The sequence below is a fragment of the Fusarium sambucinum genome, chromosome III, assembly GCF_050947815.1.
Source record: "Fusarium sambucinum isolate potato_lamoka chromosome III, whole genome shotgun sequence".
NCBI lineage: Eukaryota > Fungi > Ascomycota > Sordariomycetes > Hypocreales > Nectriaceae > Fusarium > Fusarium sambucinum.
Genome location: NC_139292.1, coordinates 1,464,444 through 1,479,771, shown reverse-complemented (window position 1 = coordinate 1,479,771; position 15,328 = coordinate 1,464,444). Strand labels below are relative to the sequence as shown.

General features: G+C 49.1%; 5 protein-coding genes across 5 annotated transcripts; 3 read left to right on the top strand and 2 right to left on the bottom strand.

Annotated features, from left to right (window-relative positions):
• Window positions 1–3,259: 3,259 nt before the first annotated feature.
• FSST1_010702 (DUF2841 domain-containing protein) lies at window positions 3,260–5,263 on the top strand (the record flags this gene model as incomplete). Its single annotated transcript, XM_083233760.1, has 5 exons — window positions 3,260–3,397; window positions 3,450–3,636; window positions 3,694–4,149; window positions 4,214–4,450; window positions 4,497–5,263. 5 exons carry the CDS (start codon window positions 3,260–3,262, stop codon window positions 5,261–5,263), a joined length of 1,785 nt encoding a protein of 594 aa, XP_083080398.1.
• Window positions 5,264–6,738: 1,475 nt separating this feature from the next.
• Window positions 6,739–7,706, bottom strand: FSST1_010701 (basic helix-loop-helix domain-containing protein; the record flags this gene model as incomplete). Its single annotated transcript, XM_083233758.1, has 2 exons — window positions 6,739–7,076; window positions 7,127–7,706. 2 exons carry the CDS (start codon window positions 7,704–7,706, stop codon window positions 6,739–6,741), a joined length of 918 nt encoding a protein of 305 aa, XP_083080397.1.
• Window positions 7,707–10,449: 2,743 nt separating this feature from the next.
• Window positions 10,450–11,818, top strand: FSST1_010700 (glucose-induced degradation complex subunit FYV10; the record flags this gene model as incomplete). Its single annotated transcript, XM_083233757.1, has 3 exons — window positions 10,450–10,500; window positions 10,563–11,102; window positions 11,153–11,818. The coding sequence occupies 3 exons, from the start codon at window positions 10,450–10,452 to the stop codon at window positions 11,816–11,818; spliced, it is 1,257 nt and encodes a 418-aa protein (XP_083080396.1).
• Window positions 11,819–12,447: 629 nt separating this feature from the next.
• FSST1_010699 (CCR4-NOT core DEDD family RNase subunit POP2) lies at window positions 12,448–13,956 on the bottom strand (the record flags this gene model as incomplete). Its single annotated transcript, XM_083233756.1, has 2 exons — window positions 12,448–13,467; window positions 13,522–13,956. 2 exons carry the CDS (start codon window positions 13,954–13,956, stop codon window positions 12,448–12,450), a joined length of 1,455 nt encoding a protein of 484 aa, XP_083080395.1.
• An 824-nt stretch (window positions 13,957–14,780) lies between these two features.
• FSST1_010698 (NADH-ubiquinone oxidoreductase B12 subunit family-domain-containing protein) lies at window positions 14,781–15,207 on the top strand (the record flags this gene model as incomplete). Its single annotated transcript, XM_083233755.1, has 3 exons — window positions 14,781–14,794; window positions 14,877–14,984; window positions 15,051–15,207. 3 exons carry the CDS (start codon window positions 14,781–14,783, stop codon window positions 15,205–15,207), a joined length of 279 nt encoding a protein of 92 aa, XP_083080394.1.
• Window positions 15,208–15,328: the final 121 nt, after the last annotated feature.

The following is a 15,328-nucleotide window of genomic DNA, read 5'->3' as shown; positions in this document are numbered from 1 at the left end:
GTTGTTCGCGCTGTCTTTCTGTCTGTCACCTGTGCTAGCCAGGCTAGGCTGTCGGCTCTGTCTGTTCTTGTCATTTTCTATCAAGTCCATCTTGACTGTGGTTGATCTGAGATCTCGTTTGAGGCTGATGGTCAAATCTCGTCTGCATATGACCACCCACCTACTGCAAGTTCCTCACTCAGCACTACCTTGGGAGGTACCTATTGTCTACTGCAGCAGGCATAGCATGACGCCGTACGGTATCCAACAACACTGTACTGCTTCTGTCTCTGCCATTGCTGTTGCCGCTTGTCATCTTTGGCTCAATACTGCACTTAGTTAGGCGATAGTGCATGGACCAGTCCTGCAGGGTTACACGTTTTGAGCAAAGCTCCTCCGACGACGCAGACCCATAATGACCACAGAGACAAATTCAGCAACCAAGCCCTGAGTAGGTTTATTTTTCAGTGGCTGACTATGGTGACACAGCTGCTTAGCCAACAAAAGGCAGAGAAGCATGGGTGGAGTAGCTGTAGCTGGCTGCGTATATATTCACACTGATAATGCTACAGATGCCGTGACTAATAACCTGTCAAGGTTTACCGCACTGATATCACCGGCTAGACATGCAAGAGATACAGCACATGCTGGCGATGAAGAATCGAGATCTGCTACTATCTATTTCGACAAGTTACTATCTGGACGGTTCCTGACCGTCTCATTTGGGCCACTCTGGACGATCCCCACCCTGGATTCCCGGAGAATGGAGAATGGAGAAGGGTACATCATATCACCATTCCCACTCATCATGGAGTACATAGTATCGAATCAGCAACTTGGCAATTGCTTACATTGCTTTTGCAGGCCTACAGCGAACGTAATACATACTTTCAAGCTTCAGAATCCCCCTAGGAAAGGCTCGAAAGTCTCGGTTCCCAACGGTCCTGCACGGAATTCAAGTCACCTATCTTTAGCCGTGATTTCAAACCCGCCCCAGGCTAAGAAGCAAACCAGCATAAAAAGAAAAGAAAAAAGAAACGAGACCCAGAGTAAATGATGCAATACGACAGCAGATTCAGACACAACCAGTTAACTACTGCATTCTCGGATCTGTCTGGTGCTTCCGGCAGGCTCAAAAACTGGCCTAATCACGTCCTATGTCTCACCTTGGTACAAAGTAGCGAAGTACATACGTACTGGCCGACTCTGATCGCCTTAGCCATGCGTCTGGCCCAGCGAATTGCTTTTTGCTACTGCCCACGCCTTTTGTCCTTTGTGAAGCAACTATTGATTGGGCTTGTTCACATCCAGCGCTCGTTTTTGGGTCCCACCATTTCAGCCATCGTTAACAAGATCCCTGCCTTTTCCCAGCCGGTTAAGGTGAATCCTTTCCTACGGGGGCTCAAAATCGCAACATGCGGTTTTCCTGAGCATCAATCCCACCCTTGCAAGTATGCCCTGTACATTTCTGTGCACAATTACACCTTCAGATCTCCAGCACTATACTGGAACCTCGTGAGCCTCTCGTGGGCAAGCACCCCTTGAGTTGATGCCATTGACTCCTATGCCCTGTCCTTTCTAAAACTACATTCGGGCCCGTTCACTTTGTGGGGGTGTCGGAGCCTACGCGTGGGCTCGACACCCTTTGACATGGGACCCTGTCAGCCAGCTCTGTGGATCATGGGATTGGTATTCACTGCTATCATGTATAGGTCAAGTTGAGACCTTCTTGGCCTTGACGGGCTAGCGTCATGCTCTCTTATCCCCGTACTGTGCGACATTGCTTGATGGGCGATAGCTGAATGCCTCTTCTTGTCGAGCTGCTGCTGCTGCTGCTGCTGCTGCCGCCACCACCACCGCTGTAGCTGGGTGCTGCATTTCATAGGTTTCTGCCTCAAGGTATTCATTCGTTCGCACCCCCTTGTCTTCTGATCCCCCCCCCCCCCCCCCCCCCCATCCTCTGAGTAGAAACGGCCTGAGATCGGAGACTTACATTAAGCATTGGTCCTTGATCCCTACAATCCATCTGGTGTGTTGCTTTTTAGCATACCTGGTCCCTGTCTGTTTTCATTCTAAATCTTTCACCAAGCGTCCCATCTGCAGTCTTTTCTTTTCTCGCGGATTGAGAGACGCCCGTCGTAGGAAACAGACGGCACGGGAAGCTGTCTCATCCGAGTAAAATATTTGAGAAGAGAGACAACATCGATCTACAGAAGGGTAGTGCGGGGACTTACCTTGGCCTATCCCTCGTTCCCCAGCTTTACATCTGTCCCATTTCGCAACCTCGTCTTCTTGATATTGAAACCTACTGCCCAGTTCAACTTTGCCTTCTCACCACTACTTCTATTTCGTGTTATCATTTCTCAATTCTTTGCACTCAAGACCGAAGCACTGTTCCAATTTCAACTTACCATTACCACCGCAAACACAGAAACCCTTACTCGGATTACCCTTTCGTGGGCTGCGACGTGCTTCGCGTTTGTCCATGTTCATGGAGCGGTAGAAACACTGCAAACCTTGATTGACTTCTTTTTACTGAGAATAATCGACAACATATCGAACATCAGCGTATCTATTCCTGATCTCGAGTATTAACCTGACTCGGAAGATATCTACGGAGCTACTCCTCCAATTCATAAGCTTCCCAGTTTACGAATCACCCCATTTCCCAGACATCCAACAGTAACAAAACTTCCACCACTGGAAACCAAATTATAGGGTTTGGATTGCTTCTGCTTTTGATAGTTGAGAAGCGTCGTCCGCATACGTTCTACTTCAATCACATCCATACTATTCCCGAACCCATTCGCAAGGACTGAGCCGCAACCCCCCTGGGAGGAGTCTGACCGGAGGCGAACTCATCTGGATCCAACTACGCAAACTGTCTGACCCCTGTCTATATTGTTCAATATTCTGACGAAACCACCATTCGAGGATATATAAACACTACCACAACGACCAGCACCTACGCAGTTTGTTGTTCGAATACGTTGCTGACTCTATTTCAAACTCTGACAATCCTTACTGCGATATGATACAGTAGTGTAGGATTTGTTGAAATAGTTCTGGTCAATTGGCTTCTTGTGTAACAGAACTGCTCTACCGAGTCGGTTTACTACAGACGGGTACGTCTTCGAAATCTCCGAGTTAAAGAAAGCGCTGGTACCTTGACAAGCGCCGGTATCGCACGACTCTCTTATCTTCAGCCTGCGCTTTCGGGAGGCCGCATTCAACCATCAACGGCTAGCTTCAACGACCTCCACTGACGCCAGTCGCAACAATGGTCAGAGAGTGGTCAAGGGAGTCATTCCCCCGCTACCCTCATCATCCCTATCTTTCTGAACGGTTTGTTGGCGATGGAATCGACGATAGTCGATTTCCCGAGGCACAGGACATGCATCGCCGACAACCTCCAATTGTAACCATTATTCATTTCAATCGCTGGAGCACACGCTGACATGAAGAGATAGCAAATTGACGAGGCCCTCCGACAATCTTGTGGGATATCCGCTAGACGATACTTCCTAGTTGTGGTCATGGACGATGGAAGCCCACAAACTTTCTCCGGGCCTGGCACTTCGGGAACTCGAAGTGGCTATGAGAATCAATTCTTTGACATGGAGAAGTATTTGCAGGTCGTTGAACGTTTAGATGCTGGTTGGTGGACTCCTTATCTAACCCTGACAAGATGTCTCGAAGGCTGACCAATATTAGGAGCGAGCCCCGTGATCAACGAAGACTTCAGTCATGACAGCTACAAACAACCCATGGATTTCCCACGAAACCGCCTGATAGACCGTCGTCGAATGTCTCAGTTTGAAGAATGGGAAACGCCATTACGCCAGGGACGAAAGAGACCACGGGCTCGGCATGGCATTACTGACGACGACGATATTCCCATGACTGTAGCGACAACGATAAGAAAGTGCATCAAGATCGGAAATTCCCTTGAAGTTGGCCTCTTCTATGATCAGCGATTCAAGAATTGTCAGCAGACAGCTTGCAAGCTCATGGCAAAGGCATGGGTAAAGGCTGTGGAGCCAAAGAAACAATCCACACATCCTTATACAGGAAGTGACGAGAAAGCACCTGACTGGTGGCCAAAGCCATGGGGTCCTACCAAAGAAGACAAGGTTCGCCACAAAGAGCCAGACCATCTTTACAAGCGAGGTAATGCTTATCCTTGTTATGTTCTGGGGGCTTGATGGGCTCTTTACTGACACTGTTGAACCAGAACGAGTTCATCTTTTGAACCACATTCTCAGAATGATCGTAGAGCCCAACGCGAGGCAGCACCCCGACATCCAGAAGTTGAAGCTTAATGTTCAGAAGCTGGAGGAGATCACTATTGAGGCCCTTTCCGGTTTCTTTGCAGACAAGGATAACCCAGCAAACGCAAAGAAACGACCCTTCTTGAACGAGATCTTCAAAGTGGCCAGGGAGGAAGAAAGGTTGAAATTGGGAGAGATTGGTAAGTACATGTTGGCCATATACAGGTATATACTAACGCAACCAAGATGGAACCACTGAAGTTTTTGTGATGGCGGATGACAAAATTCCTGAATCATACGTATCGGGCAATGATGACCATGGACCTATCCTCAAGGAAGAAGAAGACCACGACGTGCCGCCAAACAAATTAACAGCGGTCCATGGGCTTATGCCCTCATCGAATGGCCACGGTAATACAGGCGCATCACTCCACGGGACACCTTTTCTTGGCGGAGATTTACCTGTTAGAGGGAACCAGTACACTCCCTCGACGATGCCAGAAATGCCACACGATCAACACGCCTTTGTCGAGAATAACGGCATACCAGTCAACGGCCAACCTTCAGTACACGCTACCGGAGGCAACCTGACTCTGGACATGGGTGTACCTCCTGCACACGATGCCAGCCGCCGAGCTTCCATCTTCAGCGCCCATTCAGAATACGGAGGTCAGAATAACACAGCAATGTACACTCAGCAATGGCCGCCCGGCTCCACGGCACCCAACTCGTCGTCCATGTACACCTTTACACAGCAACCACCCAGCCAACCGGCGACAACCTTTGTCAGCCCTGGTGTTGCTATGAATCCGGCTCAGTCTTATATGAACACTTCTTTCGATGGGCTCGCTCGCGGATACGATCCAAACCAGAACCCCATGTTCCGAACAGGCAGCGTGCAACAACCTACACAAGTACATCCTGCCCACGGTTACGATTACATCCCACACGATAATCGGGGACTTCCCGGTGGTGTGAAGGTGGACGACGTTCCTCGGCACGCCATGCGTTAACACACCCACCATATTTGACGCTTCTCCACACTGCATTTTTATATATGGCGTGGAACACACGAGTGCTCTTCTTTTATGGTTATAGATCACTAGGACGAAAGGCCTGGTTAGACAGCACAGGTCGCTCAGAGGACGGCCATGTAATGACCCATGGCAGTCTATTTGTTTCTCGGTTGCAAATCCATCCAATATCGGCACCGACATGCCAACCTTGCCCGATTATTTCGGATTGCGGACGGTTACGATTGTCATATGACTCGATACCCAAATTATATTTTCAAGGACAATCTCGGGATGGCACATTTGACTTCTGTACTTGGTCGCGTTGCTTGTTTGGGTTTGAAAGAATTTGGTATTCCCATGAGCCGGCCGTTCCAATGCACACTTTCCTATGTGCGTTTTCTTTATTCAGCCTGAATGCCATATCACGACGCTCCTGATGATGGTTGCTTCATTTATGAGGCTACATGAAGCCCATTATGGAAGCACAGCGACTACAAGTTTCTTATTTTAATGATCAACAAAACGTGACGACAACGTATTATGGCGGCGAAAATATCTGCGGGAAAGCATGTGCATCATGGCCATAAACATGCGATTGCTTGGGCTTAGGGGGCACGGTTACAATCTCGAGGGGTTGGCAGCAAGTTTCAGCTTGTGCTTGGGTCGACTGCATATTTCACTCATTTCAACAAGGGTTTTGGAATCGGAGTCGTTCGCCTAGCTTAAATTACGCCATCCATCAAGTTCCAGCTTGTGTTATCCTGCTTTGCAGGGGAACTGGGTGTGTTTAGGTCAGTTTGTTAGTTTCTGAAATGAAGATAAATCTTTATTGAAAATCGGATGCTGTGCTGTATAAGCGACAGAGGTATTAGGCGGGCGAGTCTTGACTTGGTTGAAATGTAGTTTGGGAAAGAGTGATGTATCTACGCATCTCTAGGCTTGCTGGAGCCCAAAATGATATTTTCGTACAGCTGAATCATGTCCTAGTGATTCTGTTTTATAAAGACACAGCTCGGCTCACGGGAATAATGTCGCAACACATGTAGCGTTTGCCGAGGGAGTCATGAGGCCAGAGAAACAATTTATAGAAGAAACATCTATCCACTCAATTCAACACTCAAGCTATCGCATTGTGTTGCGCCGTAAAGCAGATTTGTTGCCTCAACTTTCCACCAACCTAAGAGTGAATCCATCCACCAACGCCAAGCTACTTAAAACTATCAAACCTAATAAACTGTGCCAGGAGACTACTCACATGCATCAAGAAGGGGGACCCTTTCCTGATACTCGGTCCCTCCGGCTCCATGAGAAAAATGCTACTAGAGGGGAAAAACAACAAGTGAAAACACAACCGGACTGACTGGCAAATATTTACCTAGTTAATATTCGCATAAGACAGTATTAGGTAGGGGTATATGTTAAGATCAGTCCACGACTGCCGCAGGAGGGTATTCCAATAATGAAAAGGGCTTCTAGCTCGATGCAGTAGCAGTGTTGTTCTCCTCCTTGGGCTGTGGTGGTTCAAGGCCAGCATTTTGGGCCACACGCTTCCAGATCTCGAGCTCACGGTAGAGACGCTCACATTCCTGTTTGAGTTTGTCGTTGGAAGCACTTAGCTCTGTTATAGCTTGCTCTGTAAGCAGCTTCTCAAGCGTCCACTTCTCGATGTTCTGCTGTTCGTTCTCCTTTAGCTGCGAAATAAAGCTAACAGCACGCTGCAAAATAGAGCCTTTGTTCTTTTCGCAACCAGGAACGATCTTGGCGAGTTCGTTAATGCCCTCGTTGATGGTTTCACGTCGGCGACGCTCCACTACACACTATTAGCCGACTTGCAGAGAGCACAGGGATATTTGATCATACCTTCTTTGTGGTTGTCCTTTCGCATCTTGTGCCACTCCTCTGACCCAACGGTAGGCTTGGGGTTGGGGGCAGCGGGATTGTATCGTGGTGGCACATGCGGAACGCCATTTGGAGGCGTATGCTGATGCTGGGGAGGGCCAACCTGAGGAGGGTCCATAATGCCATCGACCGAGGGCGTCACGTCGGGGTTGAAAGCTGTGTCGTGGCCGTGGTCGTCTGTCGCCGCTTGGGCAGCAAACTGTTCTTCAGTAGAAGGAGGAACATGCAGGGTGGGATACATTCCCAAAGCAGCCTGGGCAGTACTAGTAGCACTTGTAGGGTCTGGGGCATCGGGGTGGTCATGTTCCTGGGTTGCCTGCTGCAGAGCGTTGAAATCGGCAACGTTGACACCGTTGGCGCTCACAGCATGGCTCTCCATGGCACTGTCCATAAACGAGGCCGCGTCGGTAGACATGTGGGCAGCTGGTGCAGGACGCTTATTCCTCGACAAGTCAGGGCTACCGGATTCACGCTTTCGCTTCTGACCTGGGGATGTGGTCAAGCCCATGAGCTCTGCTTGCTCGCTAAGAACTTCGGCCATCGTTCTGTCGTTTTAGGTGGTGCAATACGTAGGAAATAAACAGCCTTGGTGGACAAGAGCTGTTCAATCAATGAGCTCGCCCGAGCTTAAGGCTAAGAGCAAGTTCTGACGATGGCGAGACCACGGATGGGATGTTGGCGCTTAGTCAAAGATCTGAGTATGACAAGACAATGTTAGAATAAGGCCCCGTCGCAAAAGTGTGTGGCATGCATGCATGTATGTATTGGTAGATGAGATGCAAAAAAGGAAAAGCCTCCAGTCGATTACAGAGAGCAAAGATTTAGCATCTGCGACACGTGAACATGGGATGCACTAGTGTCATTGTCGCAGAGGTAGAATCTAATGCTCTGAAGAGGTGTAGAGACAGAGAGCTCGCTTGAGTTTTGGTGGTGATTGTAAGGCAAAAGCGAAGGGATACCGAAACGCGGTATTTGTCACGAGCGAGGCGAAGATAGAACGTGATGGATTTGTACTGATTCATTCGGTCTAGTCAAGATGGCTACAGTGCAAAACCGAGCCTTCCATGGAGCGTGCCGATGGGCGATGATAGCAAGCGATGCCATGTCATGGCAGTGATTAATGTTGATGGTAGAAGACGTGACCACTTGGTAAAATGCATCATCTCGCGAAAGAATGACGAGTCATCGTCATGCGCAAATATTTTGCGACGAGCCAAAATGCAGAGGAAAGAGATGTATTTTTGCGCAAATGATTTGAATGAATGAAGGCATCGTGAAGTGAATGAGATGCATGAAAGCGACATACCTCACAGATCATGTGCCTTCGAGCGTGCGAGATCACGAGTTTTCTCGTCTCACGTGTTTGGTGGGATCTACCTCGTGATATCGCGCGAGTCCCAGTTGATAAGTCGACAAGTTCGCGTTTTCAAGACTACCCAGAACCAAGACTTGTAAAAAAAAAAAAAAGTCTAGGGAAAAAAAGAGGAAAAGGGAAGAAAAAGCTCCAAGGTTCTGATACGCGTTCGGAATGAAGAAAACGACGCGAGTGTCTTTTATGTTACGAAAAAAAGGGAAGAACAAGGAGACTGAATCTCTGAGCTGAGCTGGGCTGTCTGGTCTATCCCCCAGGCTGGGATGGGATAGGCGCTTGCTGCTGGGAACTGGGAACTGGTACTGAGCGAGTCGGGTCACGCGGCGGAGGAAGAGTGAACACGTGCAAGTGGGTGAGGCTGGTAAGATAAATAACTCGACGCGAGTAAGAGGGGGGGATGAGCCTTGAGGCCTGAGGCAGAACGTCATTTCTCTGGAACTCAGAGGGCGACCAATAGGAGGGTCAGGTGGGCCACATATGTTCCATGGGGGTGGTTATTGCCTATACGGATGGGGAAAGAACCCAGGCAGGTGCAATAGAAGGAATCATACGGAACAATGAGCAGGCACAATCAGTACTTTGGAACTAAGGTAGGTACCTTTTCGGAGAATATCATGATCAAATAGGAGACTACTACCTGACGGCAAATGTAATTTCGCTACCAAATGAAATCTCATCAGTTCTAAACTCTAAGGAATATCATCAAGTTCTCAACACAGACACGAAGCACTAATACGTTTCGGATTCTCACACACACAAATAAGCCTCCCATTGTCAGCTTTGTAGGTATCCTTGACCCAGTTACAGGAGAGTCACTGCCTGGCACAGACCAATCAAGGAACCCCTCGTCTTCTCAGAGGGACAACGCCATCAATACTGCCGACTCATCACCTGATCCCATCCTTATTAGACTGGACATCACTTGATGCACTGAGGTGAAACAGGTTGCGTCCTAAACTACAGGCGACAGATGATCCGACCTTGGCTCGTCTGACTCTGATTTGCACGGATATTGGTTCTGGGGGTGACTACCTAGTAGTAGGCAGATATTGTACACAATGCGACGCCTCGATTATTTGTGAATCAAGGCTCGACCTGTAGAACACTTTGTGGAACCCAGTCAATTTGGTTTTCCCAGATCAACACAATTCATCTTGTCAATCAAGGATAAGTGTCACGATAACATTCGAGTACGGCATGTATGTTGTACGTACGATGCCATCAAAGCCTCCCTCCCTCTCTACCTGGGCTTATCTGGAGGCATCTACAGCCACTGTATGCCCTTTCATGCAACCAACCGATTTTGGGGTTCTCGATGTCCACTGAAAGTTCATGCCAGAGTACGTTTTGTCACACCAAATTTTGATACCTACAGCCTGGTCTTGAAGGTATTGGAATCTTGAACATGGAATACAGTACGTACATACTTTGCGGTTCCCGTGAATACACAGTCTCCTCATTCTCGTGAAGACACCTTCAACATGTTGGTTTATATCTTTAAATACCACCCACACAAATGATAAAAGATGGTAGGTATCGTATCATACATACATACACGATACATACTATAGACACTACCTGACTACTAACCTATCCATCACAACACTGACATTGCTCTCTCACCTCCGCTTACAGCGGGATTTCACAATCCATCCGGGGCCCCACATACCCTTGTTCCGAACGGCACGGGAGTGGACGTCTTGCAGGTACGTATCTTTACTCTTTGAACTCCAATACTCTACTCCACTCTCGTCATGACCTGCATTGGAGCAACCCACTTCATTCCGACTTCACTTCACGATAACGTCAAACAATCGCTACTATCGCACCCCAGTCCCGCCCTACATGTAACTTCAGCATAAAACTCAAGCTTCAAATAGCCAAAGATCGAATAAGCCAGCGTGTCTTGACCATGGGAGACCACAAGCTCTCCCAGATCAAGCATGATGAGCACCTGCTGCTTGTAAGTCCACCATCCGTCCCATCACCGCCTCTCAGAAGCTATCCGCTGATAACTACTACCAGGATCAACCACTCCTCCGTCTTCCCTCCGAGCTTCTCCGCAAGAACTTTCGAACGGCCCATTTCTCAATCGAGAAGGATACTGCCGCCCTCAAAACACTGCTAAAGGATTCTGCTACCGCCACAGTATCTGGCCGAGCATCACAGGAAGATGTTCTCCGAAATGTCGATGCTATGATCACCCGAATGCGTGGTCTGAAGCGTAAGCTCATTACAAGCGCTGCTGAAGAAGCTCTTTTGCATACCCAAGCTGCGGCCCGCATCGCCCACCTCGACGAACTATACAAAATGGATTCCGTGGAAGACGTGAAATACGAAACCTGGAGTAGGAAGAGGCTGGATCGGCTTTTAGCAGATTACCTCCTTCGCCATGGGTACAACGAAACTGCAAAGGAGTTGGCGGACCAGCGCGGCATTAGAGATCTTGTTGATGTCGACACCTTTGTTGCTGCTAGCCGCATTCGAGATTCCCTCATGAAGGAGAGTGTTGTCGAAGCTCTGGCATGGTGCACCGAGAACAAGAAGGAGCTTCGCAAGATGGACGTATGTCAGCCCCATTCAAGATCCCACAACGCTATACTAATGTTCCACAGAGTAAACTTGAGTTCATGTTACGATTTCAACAATACATCGAACTTGTCCGCTCCCAGTCCCCGTCCAAGGTCAATGAGGCCATCGCCCACGCAAAGAAGCATCTCATTCCCTACCGGGCCACGTTTCGTCGCGAGGTTGAACAAGCTTGCGGTCTGCTCGCCTTTCCACCTGGTTCCATGGCGTACGGAGAGCTCTATAAGCCTTCGCGCTGGGCCGAACTCGCCGAACTCTTCACCAAAACACACAATCAGCTTCTCGCCCTTCCTGCGGTGCCTCTTCTCCACGTTGCACTTTCCTCCGGTCTCTCAGCTCTAAAAACACCAGCCTGCCATACTCACTCCACAAATCCATCGCAAAACTCAAATGCTAGCCACACTACTAGTTCCACCGATGCTACAGAAACAGTTGCTTCGACGCTTGGTCACGGCGTTTGTCCCATTTGTTCTACCGAGCTCAATGAACTCGCACGAAACGTACCGTATGCCCATCACACACAGAGTCACGTGGAGCACGATCTGAGACTGCTGCCTAACGGTAGCGTCTACGGAAGGGATCGTCTAGAAACGCACGCAAAGAAGAACGGCTTGCCTTCTGATAAAATCAGGGATCTGCGGACGGGCCAAATATTCCCCGTCGAGTCCTTGAAAAAGGTTTACATTACATAAAGATAAAACGACTTGTAAATTGCCGAGGCGTAACTGTGTTTGGGCGTCTTGGGATTACGAGGTTGTCCTTCAAAACCCAATGAAAGGTATCGTTATGCAACCGTACAGCATGATATTTTGGTTAGCACACAGCTTCAAACATAGCGCGCAGTCGTTTTCACAAACAGCATAAACAAAATCAGCGCTTAGACTAGTCAATATGACTTTACAATAATTCCAGTGTTAACTCCTGTTTAACTATACAATACAGCATGCAGTAGCAGCGCCAACACCACGCGACCCACGCAAACCACCGTATTCCCTCCCAGCCGTGCCTTTTCCCAACTCCCTTTCCCCCGTTGAATCCCTAGAACCCTTCCAGCTTCCAATATCAAAAACGTGAGAGCCCCGTGCAGAAAAGCGTGGGAGCGAGAGGTGAAGACGCACATAGTATCAGGGGGTATGATATCGCGCCGCGTACGGTTTGTTTCACACGAAACGATACCTCGCTTTTGTGTGAAACGGGCGGTTGTAAGAGTACAAGTAAAGGATGATGGCATAAAGGGCAAAATCAAGAGGCGTAGAAAACATTAACACCATCAGCATATTTAATAGCCTTGAAGGCTAGCAAATCCTGCGGGATTCAGTTCTCATCGGTTTCCACCAAAAGCAAAGCTGCCAAATACACCACCACCTCCTCCAGGCGTCATGGGTCCTGTGTTGAGGATGCCATTGTGGCCTTGAGGTCCAGGGGTAGTAGCCAGCCCGGCACTCGTAGTGTTGGGTGTGCTGGGTGCGTTGCCATTTGTCTGGCCGTCATTGTTGTTTTGCTGGTTCGTCATCGACATAATGTTGGAGGTCGAGTCGGGGAATCCGAGACCCCAAACTTTACCAACGTGCTCATCAGGGATGTCACCGGCAAAGATCTTGTCGCGCATAGAGAAAAAGACCTTCCCAGTAAGTAATGAGTCAGATCCTGCTTGATGCGCATTACCGACACGCTTAATCTTGAGGGTTTCTGCGATATTTTCCAGTCCTGACTTGTGTTCAAACTTTTGCAGTATCTCAGCGCTGCTGGGATCATTAGGTGTGAGAAGACCGGAGTTGTGTAGTCGGATCGCATGCTTCATGAGATGCTTCACGTCGTATGTTGTGGGGAAATATAGTTTCATCTTGTGATCGAAATCAACCTCATCATTAGGTAAGGGTAAGCAGATCAGAAGCTTGGTGAGGTAGCCGAAATCATAACCACCGTGGAAAGAAATCCACCGCACCTGGTCCTCGCACACTAGACCAGACGGGATGAGGAGAGCTGCGAATTCGTGAGGATCAATACCATCGCGATCAAGCAATTCAAAGTTGATACCGGCTTGTTGAAGCGACTCGATTGATTTCTCGTTGTACATATCGTCTGTAATGGAGAACTTAAAGTTGAACTGCCACGAGCAAGGGAAAGGAGCATTGGTTGCAGCCTTTTGCGCGGCCGTGCCGAGCTTCAGGTCGTTCGTTGGTCGTGCCGGCGGGGTTTCGCCATCCTCATTGAAGAATGTGAGGCCTATTTGTATGACCTTGAGCATGTCGACGTTGGTTCGCAGACATTGGTAGTGGTAATCGCTCTTCCCTCGAAATCCTCCCATGGGCCTCGCAACCACACCCGGAAACTCGGTATCCTTTTCATAGCGGTCAGTACATCTTTGAAGCCAGTGTTACTCCATCTGTCTTACCATCGCAATGTAAGGGTACTTGTCTATTAGATCTCGCAACACGGCCATCTCGTCATGCAGGTTATGTTTCCACACCTCCCTTATCCTGCCCTTGTTAGGCTGCGACCTGATTGTGGGGTGCTCCATCAACATGTTCTGGTGAAGCTGTCCATGCTGTGATTGTTGTAGTGCGGCAGCAGGGCCGTGGAAGCCCATCCTTGCGCTCTGGCTTCCGAATCCTGTATCGGCAAATCCTTGAGTGTTGAGACTGTTGAGGCCAGATGTGAACGCATTGCCGTTAGCAGAGAAGGGTCCAAGCTGCGCATTGGCATTCATATACTGGTTCGCGCCTGGCATACCACCCTGCGGTTGGCCATGGGAGGGGAAGCCACCCTGGTGATATGGCGCTGCCACAGCAGGCCCCCCACCGAAGCCCCGAAGTTGCGGCGGCGGCATGAAGAAATCTTGGCCGGTGTAGGAGAGTGTCCTGTGATATTGCCCTTCAACAGGTGTGACTTGGCCTTCCTGAGAATCCTCGGGCGGCTGCGGATGTTCCTCTTTTGGATGAGGGTTTTCAGAATGTTTGGCACTAGAAGAATCCTCTCTTGTTTCCCGTTTGGTTGTTTTACTTGGTTTGGGTTTGGATTTGGGTTTATTTCGCGGCGGTTCCTATAGCTGCCGTTTGTTTGCGGATTCTTCGCTCATTGGAGTAGCTTCGAAATGCTTGAAATGTCTTCACTTCCAGTACAAATCGAAACGAGTACCAGATGTAGCCTAGAACTTCGTCGAACAGTCGTAAAGTATCGTGGGCTGCGTCGGCGGGTGGTTTTATTGATTCCACGTCGAATGGTGGAGAGAGTGGGTTGGAGGAGTGACGAAGATATGTATGAGGGGTCTCGGCCAATCAACAAAAGGCGAGTACCTTGGTCGCTATAATAATTATTTCCTAGCCTGTAAGACAGAAGATAATTAATAGAGTACAGAATGTGGATTAAAAGCTTTGATAATGGTTTGCTGATATGCTTTCTCAAGACTACAGTATCAAGACCACAGATGAGGAGCTCGAGGTGGCAGATTCATATGGTCCGTGCGTCATATCGGAGAGAGCGGCCACTTTGATCCGATCTTCTTTCTTTGCAGAGGAAAGAGCCCCAGTTTTACTTGAGTGACGGGGGGAAAGAGCGCCAGCATCACTAAGGTCGAATTGGCTCGCTCTCCATTCGCCCATTTCATTTGTCGTCAGATCCAACTACCAGCCAGAATCTCGTCTCCAGCCCACGATGCTTGCCACGAGGTACGACGCGATCCTCTAGATCTTCGACCGGATCAATTGACTATGCAATTGACCATCATAAGCTAACAGATGCGCCATGTAGAGTACTACGAGCCGCCGCAGGCGGACCCAAGCCCAACATCACTGGCTTCAACATGCGAGCGTTCCAAGCATCCACCGGCCAGCCTCGATACGATCCCTGGGAGCGAAAGTCCGTGAAAACCTATTGCTAATTGCTACACCGTACGCAAGATCTGTCATACTGACTCCCTCTCAGTGAGGCCTGGCGATACCAGGGCCCCTACACCCGCTGGAACCGCCTCAAGAGCGGTTTCCCTGGTCTCGGCATCGCGACAGTCGCCTTCACTGTCTACTGCGGCTACGAGTATTTCTTCCTCGAGGACGAGCACCACCATGGCGAGGAGCACCGCTAGAGTGGGCATTTACGGCAGACGATAAAGCGGGAAGACCTTGAGCACTGTTTGGGTGTGGGGAAGTTTTGTACATATACCTCGTCAAGCGAGAAAGGTGTTCGACCAGATTACGAACCTATCA